This window comes from Cricetulus griseus, chromosome 4 (assembly GCF_003668045.3).
Source record: "Cricetulus griseus strain 17A/GY chromosome 4, alternate assembly CriGri-PICRH-1.0, whole genome shotgun sequence".
Classification (NCBI taxonomy): Eukaryota; Metazoa; Chordata; class Mammalia; order Rodentia; family Cricetidae; genus Cricetulus; species Cricetulus griseus.
The window spans coordinates 150161250-150178267 of NC_048597.1; the positions used below are offsets into that span (position 1 = coordinate 150161250).

Sequence of the window (17018 nt, forward strand, 5' to 3'; positions counted from 1 at the left end):
ATGGTTGTTAAGCACATGTGTTGCATGTGCTTACATGTGTGTATGTTTGTGTATATGTGTTTGTGGTTGTTTGTGTATTTATGTAAGGCTCACATGACACAGTGGAGATAAAATGATTACTTGCTGCATTGAGTTCTTTCCTTTCACCCAGTGAGTTCAGGTTATTGAATTCATGTTTCCAGATTCAGCAACAAATGTCCCTTTTTACTGAAATATCTTGCTGCTTCTATCTAGAAACCATAGCCTATATTCACGATCCTTTCCTAATATACCTGACAATCCTTTAAGATCAAAGATATATTGAGCTAGCAAAACCTATGATAATTAAATTTTTAAGAGTCAAATGACAGCCTATAGATTAGAAGATGTTTGACATTATTAATCCAATAAGGAACTACTATCAAGAGTATAAAAAACACTCAAAGATTATACACTAAGAATCCCTAAGTAACCAAATCAGTAAATAAGCAAATGATATGAACAGAAAGTTCACAAAAGATCATATACAAATAGTCAATAAAATCATGAAAAAAATAGTATTCTCAGGCATAAGGAAATAGAGTCGCAATGAATAAAAAAAAAAAGTGAACTTAGAAATGAACTAGAAATATCTCTGCAGAGGCTGTGTTCTCCAAAGTCAAAGTCACTTCTGTATGACCTAGATCATATTGTAAGACAATTCATAAAGCCATGATATGGAATCAGTCTCTATGCCAATCTGTGGATCAGAAGTGAGCTACATATGGCTGTAGATTCTTGTCACCTCAGTACTTTGTAGGATCAGGTGAGCAGATTGTGAGTTCAGTGCAAGATTGCACTAAATAACAAGTTTCAGGCCAGCCTCAGCTACACAGAGAGATGATGTCTCAAATATTGTGGTATTGCACAACAAAAGTTTTATTCAATTATAAAGTACAATAAAATGTCCTTTGTAAGAAAATGGATGGAATAAATGGTCAACATATTAAGTGAAATAAGTCACTTTCACAATGGGAAGTATCATATTTTTTCAGTTCAAATGGAGAATACAGACAGAGGGTACATGAAAGGGGGAACAATTAGGGGAAAATAGGGAGGGAGGTAAGGAAGTATGACTGAAGAGCTGAATGAGATGAAAGTACAATATATGTATATGTAAAAATGTCATACCAAGTCCACTACTTTGTACATTATTTATGTTTGTTATTAAATATAGCTAAATAAAAAATTTTGTGCCTATAAAATAATTGGTACTTAAGATACAAAAATTATATAAAAGATTATTAAATGTTGCTTTATTCATGAAGAGTGATAGAGTAGAATTATAATTAGTGAATATTGATGACAAGACTAGGTATAGATTTATGGATGACTTTAGAGATGCCATATTTGTGTACCCTGGGGATTGTTTAATCCCTGGGGAGTAGTTCACCTCTATTATCATGAACCGGGGTATAAACACAAACATCATTATTTCTTTTCTTCCTATTTGATCACCTTAGAGATGACATTAGGGACATGCATTTCTGGATTTCTAATGAGGTCTGAAAGACTGAAAAGCCGGAAGCAAATTCAGTGTGCTCTAGGATGTGGTGGCTCTGAGGTCTGGTATTTTACTTTTCGCCACATCCTCTTGGCAGATTCATGACTACAGATTTGAGCTGCATCTGATAGCGATTCCTGGACATCCTGGTTGTGAGGAATTCACAGATTAAGGAAAAGGAGATTCTTTAGCTGTGTCAGTTTAGCTGTGACAATTTCAAAGAAAGTTCTTCTTCCAGATTAGCAGAGGTGAGGCTCATGAAGAATCAGCACTGAGTTGTTTGAGAGGAAAGAGGGTAAGTTCCCCTCTCTCTATTTATCACACTCACACATACGGGTTAACAATAGGAGCTAACATATTCAACAACAAGAAATTGCAGCAGGGCTGCTATTCTACTGTCTAATTTTATCTCCTTTGAACATCACTTTATCCTTTCTCTAGTAGCATGGCAAGTTTAACAGCTGCAGGTGACACATAAGAATATAGCATCACCCAAGAAGGGAAGATTGTCTCTTTTATAAAATGTTGATGTATGCTACACACAGAGAAACATTTCACAAGAATACATTTTGAAAACTGAATTTTTTATTTACAAACACTGAGCACATGCTTTTTTAAAATATCTTTTTCTGTCATATATCTTTGGGAGCATGTTTATAACTGCATTCACTATTTGATTTAAGCTATTGTGGAAAGGAATGTGTAGGAACAGAATATGTGGTTGCATGTGACTAAGGTAACACAGATTTTCCCCATACATATAACCAATGACTGACAACTTAGATATTTGAAGCTCTTAAGAGATCTGGAAGCCCAATAGAGTAGTAACGGATTTTTTTTTTCTTTCTGGGAATCGGTAAAAGAGAAAGGCTAATCTACACCAATGTTCTCTTCCTGGTCACTTCTGGAGAATTAAGGTGTTTAGGAAGTTATTTAAGAAGGAATAGGAACTGGGAAGTGAAAGGTTAGTGAAATGACTTCAAAGATAATCTTATTAAGTTTGCCAGCAGGCTCTATCTTGCCATTCTGTCTCTTTGTCTTCTAGTAAGAAGAGAAATACTTCATGTAGATAAAAGTGATACTGATTCAAAAGGTGGAGGGGTGTGATAGTACATTTGGATGCTGCAAAACAAAAGAGAACTTCAATTATCCACTTCTTTTTGATTAATTAAAGCTTAGAAACAGAAGAGAAGGATGTCTGCCAATGATCTTTTTCCCTGTCTCTCCAGATTTGCAGTGATAAGCATGCTGGCTGGAAATGGCTCCTTGGTGACTGAGTTTGTTCTTGCTGGGTTGACAGATCTTCCAGAGCTCCAGCTGCCTCTCTTTTATCTGTTTCTAATGATCTACATTGTCACAGTGGTGGGAAACTTTGGGTTGGTCACCCTGATTAGCCTCAATCCTCACCTGCACACACCTATGTATTATTTCCTCTTCAACCTATCTTTCATTGATCTCTGCTACTCTTCTGTCTTCAGTCCGAAAATGCTGATGAACTTTGTCTCTGAGAAGAATACCATCTCTTATGTTGGGTGCATGACTCAGCTGTTTTTCTTTCTCTTTTTTGTCATCTCTGAATGCTACATGTTGACCTCAATGGCCTATGATCGATATTTGGCCATATGTAATCCATTGCTGTATAATGTTACCATGTCCCCTCAGGTCTGTTCTATGCTGTCTTTTGCTTCTTATGGGATGGCATTTGTTGGAGCCTCTGCCCACACAGGATGTATGCTCAGACTGACCTTCTGCAATGCCAATGTCATCAACCATTACTTGTGTGACATTCTGCCCCTCCTCCAACTTTCTTGCACCAGCACCTATGTCAATGATGTCGTAGTTCTCATAGTTGTGGGTATTAACATCACAGTCCCCAGCTTTACCATTCTCATTTCCTATGTTTTCATTCTCACCAACATTCTCAATATCAAATCCACACAAGGAAGATCAAAGGCTTTCAGTACCTGTAGCTCTCACGTCATGGCCATTTCTTTGTTTTTTGGATCAGGCGCATTCATGTACCTCAATCGTTCTGAATCTATGGAGCAGGGAAAAGTTTCTTCGGTTTTCTACACTAATGTGGTTCCCATGCTCAACCCTCTGATCTACAGCTTGAGGAACAAGGATGTCAAAATAGCATTGAAGAAAATTGTGGTTAAAGTTCATAGCAGATTCATTCCCTAATTAGAAATAAAATAATATAATAAAGAATTACAATTTAAAGAAACTTACATTTTTACTGTTGTTTTCATGAAGATATGTGTTTATACAATTGTGGTTTTTGCATGTATTGGTCTGGTATTTAAAATTATTATTGATAATCTTATGGCTTGGTTCCACAACAGTCACATTTAATACAGAGGCTATACCATTTCATTACTCCATTATTCCAATAATTTTCTCAACTCTTTTTTAGGATCTTATGCATGTGAGATAAGGAAGTACCAGTAGAAATGCCATGTCTTGCTTGGATAACATAGCAAACATTTACTAGTAGATGTAATAATAAAATATAATAAATAATTTAACTATGGATATAAACTACTGGGCTTATAGAATCTATCAGCTCCCCATCAAGGGAGGCAACTGTGAGAAACACAGCTGACTGTAAATCTGTAGCCAATTCTCCTTCACATCCACTCCAGTGCTCTCTTTGTTATGTATGAAAAACATCACAGTCCACACATTCTTACTCAAATGTATCAGTTCATTTTCTGGTATGTATTAAAGCTGACCTACATCTCCACACCGTGAACCTCTTCTAACAGAAAATGTTTCTTTGGAGACTTCCTACAGTCCTTCCACTATAATCCTGTGATCCTTTTCTAGCTTCAGTCTTTATTTTCCTCACCTAATCCTTCCACATGTCTTTCAGAGGTAAGTTTTTTCCCTCTGGTCTGAGGTTTTCCACAGTGATTCCACCCCACAATTGCTGTAGTAAATGGCTTGCAAATGTGATCACATTTTGGATCCTACTTCTAAGAAGAACTAAATGATAACATTTATATGAAAATTTCTAAAGTTGTTGTAATATGATAGTAACAACAGATTATTTTCATTGTAAAAATACACAAACCCATAGGATAGAAGACTCAAATACAGATTTTTCATGTAGGTATTGCATTTGTTTACAACAAATCAACATACTCATTTCATAGGAAAATATTTAAAATAATATCTTCTGAAATCAGAACTATTCACAATGAAAACAATGTACAAAAATTGATTCCTCTAAAATGTACCAAAATCATACACAAAAACTTAAACTATAAATATTTAGAAAATACATTTGGGCAAGGTAAGATTCATCTTTTAGAAAACATTAAACCCAGAAGGGAAAAAAGATAAACAAATAAAATCACTATATGTGAGTACTTTGTATCAGTAAAATATTTTAGGTATATCAGACTAGAAGAATATTCGCAGGGTAAGCACGAAATAAAAGTATATCCAGATTATATAAATGATAAGATTAGGTGTCAACAAATAAAGACCATTTAGTAAGTAGACAAATATCTTAAAATATATACTATGGAAGACATGCAAATGGCCAGTTCACACATATAAATGTGGTATTTTGGGAGACAGGGCAGTGTAGTATCCAGCTGTGTACCCACTGGTGAGCTCAATGGTGTGGTTTCCACGCAGGATGAATCCCTTAATCAATAGTTTGAGGAACAAACATGTTAAAGTTGCCCTGAGAAAATGCTGACCTGGGCAAAGATTTGTCTGAACACATGTGTCAGGTGCCTGTTGTTTGGGTACAGAGATAGTTTGTATTAAATTACAGTAAGTCATTAGTGACAGTTTACTCTATTGTTCTTAAACAATACTTATTGTAGTTTTAAATTTCCAACATCTCTAAGGTATGGAATTAGTAGAACTATTAGGGACATTTAAAATATAAAATACGGTATTTTGATATACATATTCATGATGTAATGAAAACTAGCTTTATGTCTTCGGCGTTACAATATAGGAAATATGAGTCTTGTAAACACTCTTCATGATCCTTCTGGAGTATGGCTGTTTTCTTCTTGACAATTTATACAATACTCTATGCCTATTTGAGAATAATTCTAAAGAAATTATTCTATTGTAATTATGAGCTTACATTTCTCCAGTAATGAAAATTCCTGTGAATGGCTGGAAAGCAACACTAGTGGGGCATTTGCTATTGTCAGTGCGGTTTCCCATTTTCTTTGTAATGTATTTGTACAGCATCATTCAGAACTGATGCTACTCCATTCTCCACACCTTCTATGTGTTTCCATTGCCACACATATGAAGATGTTTTCTTAAAATTATTTAAAAAATTTTTTAGATTATATTATTATTTTATCACTTCTCTTTCCTTTTCTTTTCTCTAAAACCTCCCATATACTGCTCCTTGGTCTCTTTCAAATTCATGGCCTCTTTTTGCCATTAATTGTTGTTACATATGTATAGACTAATTCCTAAATACATAATACAACATGCTTAATGTGTATAATTTTACTTGTATATATGTTTTCGATGCTGATCATGTGCTATTGGATGGCCAATTGTGTCATTTGCTGGGGAAAAATGTTTCTCCCATTCTTATTGATCTTTAGTTGCCTATTTATAATGTAATTAGGGATTATGCTGGTTTAGTAAAGTAATAGCTGCAGGTTCTCCTATTTGATCTATGACTTTACTACTTCAGGACAGTTGACTCAGTTTCTAGTACCAGGCATGATTTCTGTCCTGTTGAGTGGGTCTTAAATGAGTCTTAGAGAGATGTTGGTTACCACCAAGTTATGCATTCCACTACTGTATTCATAATATTATCTTTTCTCCTTTACCCATACAGCTTTCTTGGCAAGTGTTATTACAGAGCCATTGATCTGGTTTTAAGCTTCTTGTTTCTGCTACACTATCAATTCTGGGCCCTCATTGGGATTCCTCTTGGATATCCTGTTGTTGACCTGTGTTTTTGAAATTGTGTAGCTTTGGGTCTGCAGGACCAGCCCCTTCACTTGTTCCACTTGTCCCATCACAGATGGGGTGGATGTTGGGGAAGCCCAACTCATAATCTTATTTTGGGCCTGAGTAGTTGCAGGGTTTGTCAGCTTACCAGCTGACCCAGTCTTCACCACCAGAGTGAGCTCTCCAACATTGCACTGGCCATTTCACCCCTTGGAGCAATGACCAAGGGGTGGGGCCAGTTCCCTTGTTTTAATGCCCTCAGAGTTGGCTATTCCCACACCTGTTCCTTCAGGGCCAGTTCTGCTGTGTTGCCCAGGTGAGGTATAGGGGCCATTCTCTTGAGTGCTGCAGCTATTGAATCACAGGGACAGCTCTTCTGCTCTGATGATCTCAGGACCTGCTCTCTCACCTGCCTCAGATGGCAAGTGGGAAGGGAGGTATCTCTCCCTAACCCACACAATCACTATGGCAGATGACGAAGAGGCCAGATCACAAAGAGGCCAGATCACCCATGCTCACATTCTCAGGTCCAGTTCACCCATACTCCCATTAATAAGTTCAGTTCTATTATGCTGCCCAGGCAAGGTACAGGGCTCACTTTCCTGAGTGCTGCAGCCAGTAAGAGGGAGAGTCAGCTCTCTTGCCTACCACAAGTGGCAGGGCTAAGTGGAGAGGCCATCTTACCCTTGTCCTTAGTAACACATGGCAGATGAGGTGGTGAAGCCAGCTATTCTACTCTCAGAGCCCCCAGGGCCAGCTCACCTGAACCTCTACCAACAGGGTCAGCTGCTTAGGTGAGGAGCAGGGTCCACTTTCCAGAGTGCTGCTGATGGTAAAGGGGAGGGTCAGCTCCCTAGTCCAACATAGGTGATAAGAGGTGAGGAATAATGGGGTGAGCATCTCTCCCCTGCCCACCCTGCTGCATGACACATGAGTACTAGGGACAGCTCTCCCACAGTCAAGGCTGTCTCTCCCACACCTCCATCAACAAGGCCAGCTCTATTTTGCTGCCCAGGTCAGGTGCAGGTCCTGCTGCCCATGTCGCTGCAGGTGAGGGATAGGAGGAACTCTCATGCTTTTATTACCTCAGGGTCAGCTCTTCCACCTGCCTCAGGCATAGACAGGTGGGAGAGAGGAGATGCCAATGCTGCCATATAGCAGATGAGGAGTGGGAGCAAATCTTCTGTACTCATGTTCTTGGGCCTGGCTTGCCTGTGCCACTGTCAACAGGGTCAGCTCTGCTGTGCTGCCCAGATAAGGTTCTGGGCCCACTCTCCTGAGTATTGCAGCTGGTAAAGAAGAGGGTCAGCTTCCTTGCCAGCTGAAGGGTCAGGGCAAGGGGGTAGGGCATCTTTCCCTCACCCCCATCACCACACTGAAGACAAGGGAGTTGGTACCAGCTATGCCCCTCTCACGCCCTAAGGGCTGGTTCACCAAGCCCCTATCTACAGGGTCATCCCTACTGTGCTTCCCCGGTGAGGTGCAGGAACCATTCTCCAGAGTGCTGCATCTGGTGACAGGTTGGGTCAGGTCCACAACCTGCTGCAGATGTCAAAGGGTAAGAGGAGGAGACTATCTTTCCTGTAACCATGCCACCATATGGCAGATGAGAGGGGCACGACCAGCTTTCCCATTCTCACCCTCAATGCCAGCTCACCCATGACCTCATGAACAGTGTCATCTCTATTGTGTTGACCAGATGAGGGGTGGGTGTAGGACCCTCTTTCCTGAGTGTTTCGGCAGGTGAGTGGCAGGACCAATTCTCCCTAGAGTTGCACCCAGTAAGGGGTGTGATCAACTTTGTACAGCCCTACCCTCTAGGCCTTCATGGTATCAGGAGCCATGAACATGGACACAGATTGTGGCTGCATCAGTGTCATTAACTCACACATGGGCATTGACAGCAGCCCATGCCCAGACATCAGTCCTGGGTAGCAATTAAGTCACTCATCCCACACTCCTTACCACTTTCACTTCTTCAGAAATGCCTGTGTACTGGAAATGAACCTCTCTCTCTCTCTCTCTCTCTCTCTCTCCTCTCTCTCTCTCTCTCTCTCTCTCTCTCTCTCTCTCTCTCTCTCACTCTCTCTCTCTCTCTGTCCCATACCACACCACACCATTTGTTCACCATAATAACACCTGTCTGTCCATCCCCTTATGGAGCCAGGCTGGCCCCTGTTTTCTCCTTGGAGCCTGAGGTGATTTGCCCAAGGTCTATGTGGGTCTTTTAGTCCCACTCATGCAATCATAGCCTACTCTTAGAGTATAGAATAGCACACAGAATCCCCTGAATTTGGAGTTATAACCATCTGTGTGTAACTTGACTTGGGTACCAGAAACCAAACCCTGGTTCTCTACAAGAGCTGTAAGTGCTCTCTCTGCCTCTCCATTTTTGCTCATTTTATTCAACACAGTATGTGTTGTTCTAGATGGGGCTACTAAGCAAGAAAAGTAAAGGAATTATACCAAATTAGAAAGTATGAAGTATTAAGATATTTCTTTACAGGGAATATGGTATTACATAGAAATTCTTAATGATTTATCAAAAGTGCATGTAATTAGAAAGGAAATTCCATAAAATGAGTCAATGCTAAAAAAAATGAATTCCCATGTATTAACAATGAACAATTTAAAAGGAAATTAATAAAATAACTCTAGATACCATAATATTTAAAAGAATAAAATACTGGGGCCAGAGAGATAACTTTCAGTAAGTGGTTGGTTTCCAAGAATGAGGACCTGAGAAGGTACACTCTAAAGATTGCTAACTCCATGCCATGGCTTGGTTCTTGAAGTGAATAAAGAACTCCAAAACTGAGGAAATTCCTATCTGTGTTTCTTGGATATGGATTCTTTGTGATGTGACCTGATGTAACAGCTTCCCTACCATGATGGGATATACCTTCAGGCAACGAACCCAAATAAACCATTTCTTAACCTGCTTTTGTTAGGCATTTATCACAGCAACAAGAAAGTAACCAGCACAGTATTTAAAAGTGAAAAAAATTTTTTCTTCAGAATGACAGTATTTAAAAAATGAAAAAAATAAGATTCATTGGCTAAGTAGGGTAATCAAGTACAAATTTCTAGTAGGCATTTGTACGTAACAATTTCTCAAGCTATGTAAGTCATTAAAAAAGCACCCATTGTTTTTTATGAGACACACCACTGAAGGTGATGTGCTACAGTACTCTACACCTACCAGACACAGAATTTGGTAAGCTAAGAGTACTGTCTGTGTGGAATTCTCACTTAACTGCAGAAAGGAACATAATTAACAGATTCTCTATAGAGCCTCAGTTTACTGGGGAGATGAGATTCTGTCTTTCTATGTCCACTGGGGGATGACTTGCCACAGAGTGAAGAGAAAATACAAGACTAATTTTCAATCCCTCAAGATCCAAAGACAGATTATCATTCAGAGTGTAACACAATCCCCAAGTTCCTTATTCTAACTAAATGCTATTCTCTGGGGAAAAGGCAGGCACAATGATGCTACATGTTTATAAGTAAATGTGTTCTGCACGTAAACTCCCATGAAATGTTCAGAGCCTTGTCAACTGTCAGTGTGAGGATATTATTGCAGATCATTTTTTCTTCTTCCAGTAAAGACTCAAAGTATTAGTCTCAAGTAATTTCTAAAATTCAGAAATTATTTCAGGCATTAATTCTTGACTGTTATCTTTTTAGAATGATAAGATATGAACCCTCGGAATCTGAAATATTTCTATCAGATAAACAGGGATAAATAGGCACTTAAGAGATCTTTAAGGTTTGGACTGGAACTCCTAACAATGGAAATGGGTGTGTTTCTGACTCTTTTGCCTGCTCTTGGGATTCTTTTCCTCCTTTTGGGATATCTTGTCTAGACTCAGTATGAGAGCTTTTGTCTTGTCTTTATTGTACACTGTTTTGTCATCTTTAGTTTTTGTCTCTGGGAAGCCTGCTCCTTTCTGAAGGGAAACAGAAGGGGAGTGGATCAGGTGAAAAGGGAGATGTTGGGGAGCTGATAGGAGTGGAAGAGGGAGGGGAGCTGTGGTTGGGATGGACTGTATAAGAATAAGAGAGAGAGAGAGAGAGAGAGAGAGAGAGAGAGAGAGAGAGTCCAGGCATAGTAACAGATTTACTAATATAGGATGGTTTTTAACAATGCTATTTCTTCCCTATCCTATACAACTTGAGACTAGGAGAAAGTAGCAAAGAAAGCATTCGGGGGGGGATCAGAGATCAGAGAGTGTTAAGAGATATTGATGGTTATTGGAATTGCAGCATCTCTATTATGGTTCTTACGCATGACCAGGACTTAATTCTTCAGTATTCATGATTCTGTGACATTAGTAGCTGATACATCAATCTTGTTCTTATAGTTTTATCCATATATTATATATATATATATATATATATATATATATATATATATCCTTCATGCCATAGAAAGGGACAAACTGTAGCAGCAGAAGCCAGCTTTGGCTTGCCAAGGCATCTACTTCAGACTTCATTGATGTAAAGAGTACTCTAGTAAAGAACAAATTAGGTGGGAGAAGGTTGAATCATTCTCATTGACTTTTCTTCTTCATCCCTTGCAGGTATTTTCTTATCCAAAAATAATACTAAAATTTTGTACTGCTGGCCCATGGACTGTAAGATAATTTGCTTCTGACCGTAACATCTAATTAGCCTGAACCTTTCAATGTATACATAGTTGGGGCCAGGAAAGCATTCCAAGAATATATCACAGGTGGGAAGGATCTGTAACTAGTGGATCATCCTCTAATGCAACTCTTTTTCTTGAGTCCACAAACTGCCTTAGAGAACAATGGACACAGTAAATGTCTCTTTGGTGACTGAATTCATTCTGGTAGGATTAACAGAGCAGCCTGATCTCCAAATGCCCTTGTTCTTTGTCTTTCTTGCAATGTATGTGGTCACTACATTGGGAAATTTGGGTTTGATGATTCTAGTTTTGCTGAATTCACATCTTCACACACCTATGTACTTTTTCCTCTTTAATTTATCCTTTATAGACTTTTGTTATTCTTCTGTATTCACTCCAAAAATGTTGATGAACTTCATATTAAGGAAGAATATCATTTCCTATATGCAATGTATGACTCAGCTCTATTTCTTCTGTTTTTTTTGTTGTTTCTGAATGCTATGTACTGACTTCAATGGCCTATGATCGCTATGTGGCTATCTGTAATCCACTTTTGTATAATGTTGTCATGTCCCATGAAGTGTGTTTAAGTCTAATGCTTGGTTCATATTTGATGGCGTTTTCTGATGCTGTAGCTCACACTGCATGCATGCTGAGGTTGACCTTCTGTGATGCAAACACCATCAACCACTATTTCTGTGACATCCTCCCATTGCTCCAGCTTTCCTGCACCAGCACCTATGTTAATAAGCTTGTAGCTTATGTTGTAGTCATCATCAACATCATTATTCCCACTCCTACCATTTTTATCTCCTATGGTTTCATCCTTTCCAGCATCTTCCGCATCAGTTCCTCTAAGGGCAGGTCCAAAGCCTTCAGCACTTGCAGCTCCCACATCATTGCCGTTTCTCTGTTTTTTGGTTCGGGTGCACTTGTGTATTTCAAACCCTCCTCTGCTGTGTCTATGGATGGGGCAAAAATCTCTTCTGTTTTTTATACTAATGTAGTTCCTATGATGAATCCCTTAATCTACAGCTTGAGAAATAAAGATGTTAAAGTTGCCCTGAGAAAAACCTTGACAAGGTGGAAGGTTTGACTGGATACAGGTATCTTTATGCCTATACATTTGGGTACATTTAGTCTGTATTTAGTCAACAAATTGATTGACAGCTCTATGTTTCACTTTTTCTTTTAAGAAAATGCTATAGTTCTTAATTTATTTTTGATTTATTGAACTGAAAGAAAATATTACCAGACAAACTTAAGATTCATCATGATGTGTATGTATGTGTATATAATCATTAAACCAATTTTATGACTTTTTCATCATGAGACTAAAATTAATGAATGGAAACCACAGAGGTGAACTCTTTCTTGGTCTTAAGTAATTAAAGGATGCTTCTCCATTTCTGTGACAAAATTCTGGACAAGTGCAACTTGGATCAGGGGAATGGTTATTTTGGTTTACAGCTTACAGTCTATCACTAAGGGAAGGGTAAACAAGAATATGGAGATGGAACTGTAGAGGAGAACTGCTTCTCACTGTCTTGTTTTTAGAGGTTTGCTTTACTTACTTCTTCCCAGGAGTATTACTCCCTACAGTGGGCTGGACCCTGTCTTGTAAATCATGTAGCAAAAAATTGCCTCTCAATCTACATTCACAAGCAAATCTGATGAAAGCAATCTCTCAATTGAGGTTCTTTCTTCCCAGGTGACTTAGTGTGTGTCAAGTTGGCAAAAAATTAATCAACATATAAGAATTACTTGACTACAGACTCTACTCACCCATCCATGTACTATATCAGGGATTCTTAAACTTTTTCCTTTTGCAATAGCATTTTAACTGAAGAACATTTTGCAAAACCATAGACATGCTGGTATATAAGACATATAATAAAAAGAATTGCAATGGAATTACTGATAACTTAAATAAATTTATTTTACTACAATTTGTGTTTGGGTTGAGAGAGAGAGACAGAGGGGTGTGTGTGTGTGTGTGTGTGTGTGTGTGTGTGTGTGTGTGTGTATGTGTATCTGTGCCACAAAGTACATATGGAGATCTGAGGAAGGCTTCGATGTCAGTCTTCCTTTTCTGTCTTGTTTTGGGGATACAGTTTCTTGTTGTTCACAGATAGGTTTCCCATATTCAGTTCCAAAAGTTCACCTCTCCTTGCACATTAGAAACATTGATTTGACAGATTTGAGCTACACACCAAGTTTTATATGGAGCCTGGTGATCTGAACTCAGGTCCCTATATTTAAGCAGTCATTAGCTCAGCCCTGAAGCTGTTTTATCAAAAACCTATCAATTTCTCAGTTTTAAAAGGGCAAATTCATATGTTTATAAAGAAGGTGTGCTTATTTTTATTCACATAATGAATTATATATTGAATAAATTGTCAGAGGCTGTCTTGGCAGGGCTGCAGTCAGAGCCAGCCAAGTAGCCCGAGGTTCGTACCTGAGAGGGGGTGTGTGGATAAAGGAAAGACTAGCTAAAGGGGTTAAGAATACAGACAGAGACACAGAATAACTGTCAGGAGGGCCATTTAATCTGTACTGAATGTTCACCTAGTATATTCTTTCAACCTAAAGTGGGGACAGAATGGCTGAAGACTTCTATTATAATGTATAAGGAGCAAAGAGACTTACTTCCCTTAATCCTCCAGGTATTTGGTAGTCATACCTGCCATCTGGCCTTCAGGGTGGAGAGTAAACACACCTGGGCCAAAGTTCATTGTTATTTAGATAAGAGACATCCACTACCAAGGCCAAAGCATCCTGTAGCCACCAAGCTATAGACTTAAGGACATGATGACACTTAAAAACTCCATGACCATTAGTCAAAATGAAATGGACTACTTTTCATGTGTCCTGACAGTGAATGATGAATATTTCAGGACAAGGCCATTTTCAACACTTCAGAGTTTATAAATATTGTCTTTTATAATTACCTCTTAGTTTATATTACCCAACTTTGCCAAAGTTTGTTTAAGGAAGCTTCAGAAATTATTCAAAATTCTGCCCCATATCCAAGCTAATATTAAATTTTTTTGCATAAGCATGTATTTGGAATGGTTGCTCTTGGATTTTCAGTATCTATTAAAATTTGAAATGCAATTTTGTTGCAGATTTCACTGAATTGGTGTGATTTCCATTTCTACACTATTAAAACTATTAATCCATGAAACTGGAATACTTTACATCATTTGGTATCTTCATTTATTTTTCCATGCCTTAAATTTCTCATCACGCTGTTGTCCTGCACATACTGCAAAATGTTAAAAGTGAAATTTATGCTGGCTTATTTGCATCTAGATATGAAAATCCTGACCAACAGAAACATAATACATTGCATAAAGGTGCAAAGTGAGATATTTGTCTTAGTTTTTAAGGAGTCTGACATACCTGTCAAATGGGCAAATAAAGGGGATATTTTTCTCACCAGTGCAGGAGAGAATAGATGCACCATATCATGCTTTCAAAGACACAAAATAAGAAACTTCATGAACAATGGGAAAATGCAATTGTAGTGTGGATTTGAAGATCATTTGCAGAATGTTTTTCTATTATTTTTCAAAAAGAAAAACCATAGTATATTGCCTTTATTATGTTTAGGTATGTTCCTTTCATACCTGATCTCTCTCTCTCTAAGACCTTTATCATGAAGGGGTGTTGGATTTTGTCGAAGACTTTTTCAGCATCTAGTGAGATGATCATGTGTTTTTTCTTTTCAGTTTGTTTATATGGTGGATTACAATGACAGATTTTTATATGTTGAACCATCCCTGAATCTCTGGAATGAAGCCTATTTGATCATGGTGGATGATTTTTCTGATGTGTTCCTGGATTCTATTTGTCTGTATTTTATTGAGGACTTTTGCATCACTGTTCATGAGGGAGTTTGGGCTGTAGCTGTCTTTGTGAGGTTTGGGTACCAAGGTGATGGGAGCCTCATAAAAATCGTTTGGCAATTACCCTTCTGCCAATTTGAGAAGTATTGCTAATAGCTTTTCTTTGAAGTTCTGGTAGAATTCTTTACAGTTGTATATTAAGGTATGTAGCAGAACTGTACTGATAAAAGCCTGAAGAGATTTTACCTTTATCCACTGACATGGCAGCTGATGGTTTGAGGCACATAAATGCACCTGATCCAAAAAAAGAGAAACAGCAATTACATGGGAACTGCAGGTGTGGAAAGCCTTGGACCTACCCTCATCAGAGGTAATGTGGAAAATATTGGAGAGGGTGAAACCATAAAATAAGATGGTGATGCTGGGCACAATGATGTTGATTCCCATAACAACAAAAACTTCCAGCTCATTGACATAGGTGCTCCTACTGAAGAGCAGAAGCAAAGGGAGTATGTCACAGAAGTAATGATTTATGGTGGGTTTCCTACTACACCATGTAAGAAAGATAAGGTTTGGTGGACTCCTGAGTAAAGTGGGAGCATGGGTGATGGGGGAGTTGGTAGGAGAAAAAGGAGGGCAGAACGGAGGGGGGAGGAGAACATAAGGGATCAGGAAAGTGAGTTGGGGGATGAACAGAGGAGAGTAAGGAAAGAGATATTTCAATAAAGGGAGCCATTATAGGCTTAACGAGAAATTATAGAGAAATCTGGCACTAGGGAAGTGTCCAGAGATCCAGAACTATGACCCCTACTAAGAATCTAAGCAAAAGTTGAGAGGCTACCTTAAATGCCCTTCCCCTATAATGAGATTGATGACTACCTTTTATGCCATCCTAGAGTCTTCGTCCAGTAGCTGATGGAAGCAGAAGTAGAGATTAATAGCTAAATACTGAGCCAAACTCCTAGAATCCATTTGTAGAGAGAGAGAAGTGATGAGCAATGGGGCTAAGACCATGTTGGAGAAACCCACAGAAACAGTTGACCTGAGCAAGTGGGAGCTCATGGACCCCAGTCTGACAGCTGGGGAACCAGCATATGACTGAACCAGGGCCCCTGAACATTGGTGTTAGTTGGGGGGCCTGTGCAGTCTATGGCACCTCTGGCAGTGGAACCAGTATTTATTCCTAGTGCACGAATGGGCTTTGGGAGCCCAATCCCTATTGAGGCATATTCTCTCAGCCTAGAAACATAGGGGAGGGCCTATGTCCTGCCCAAAATGAGGTGACAGACTTTGGTGATCCCCCATGGGAGGCCTCACCCTCCCTGAGGAGTGGATGTTGGTGGTATGGGTGAGTTAGGGGTGGGATGGGAGAAAGAGGGAACTAGGATTGGTATGTAGAATAAGATTGTTTCTAATTTCAGTAAAATTAATTAAAAAATAAAGCAGATGATGTTGCAATATGAAAAATATACATGTATATTCTTAATGGAAATGAATGAAAACAGCCAAGGATTTTGTTAACAGTATTCTTAAGTAGTATTTATGTCCCATAGGATGTGAAATTATGGAAATGGTAAAGTTCTGTTGTAACTTTGTGCATCTGTACAACAGATTCTGTTTATGCAGATTTGTCAATGTGAATAAAGTTCTAACTAAAGTTGATTCTCTTGAAACCCTTTAAAGCGAATGGGCCTTTGTAATTTATACTGACAAAATCTGATTGTATTTATTATACATAACAAAGAAATCAAAGTAAAAAATGTATCATTATCACATTCATTCTTTAAGTTAATGTGCAAGACTATGGAACCAAGGAAGATTTTACAGAATTTTTCAGTTTAATTTGGGCAGACACATGCTCGTTGAGAATGGTGGAAGGTGTTGACTGAGAATTCTGTGGAGTCCATCAAACTTTATCATTCTTACATGGTGTAGTAGGAGACCCACTAATATTAACGAGTCCCCAAAGGTGACTATACTGGCTTAGCTTTATTTGAAATGTTGAGTGTTTTGATATTCATGGAACAAATGAATGTTGACT

At 38.6% G+C, this 17018-nt stretch overlaps 2 protein-coding genes across 2 annotated transcripts; both read left to right on the forward strand.

Annotated features, from left to right (window-relative positions):
* Window positions 1-2746: 2746 nt before the first annotated feature.
* Window positions 2747-3706, forward strand: LOC100761987 (olfactory receptor 147). The gene has a single exon (XM_027412190.1). The coding sequence runs from the start codon at window positions 2768-2770 to the stop codon at window positions 3704-3706; it is 939 nt and encodes a 312-aa protein (XP_027267991.1). The 5' UTR covers window positions 2747-2767.
* A 7582-nt stretch (window positions 3707-11288) lies between these two features.
* On the forward strand, window positions 11289-12222 carry LOC100760061 (olfactory receptor 8B3-like). Its single transcript, XM_027412238.1, is given in 2 exon segments — window positions 11289-11600; window positions 11602-12222. Coding segments are annotated over 2 exon segments (933 nt in total).
* Window positions 12223-17018: the final 4796 nt, after the last annotated feature.

Bases quoted from the DNA above. Each gene is read 5' to 3' on its own strand.
- LOC100761987 (XM_027412190.1), top strand. From the start codon at position 2,768: ATGCTGGCTGGAAATGGCTCCTTGGTGACTGAGTTTGTTCTTGCTGGG.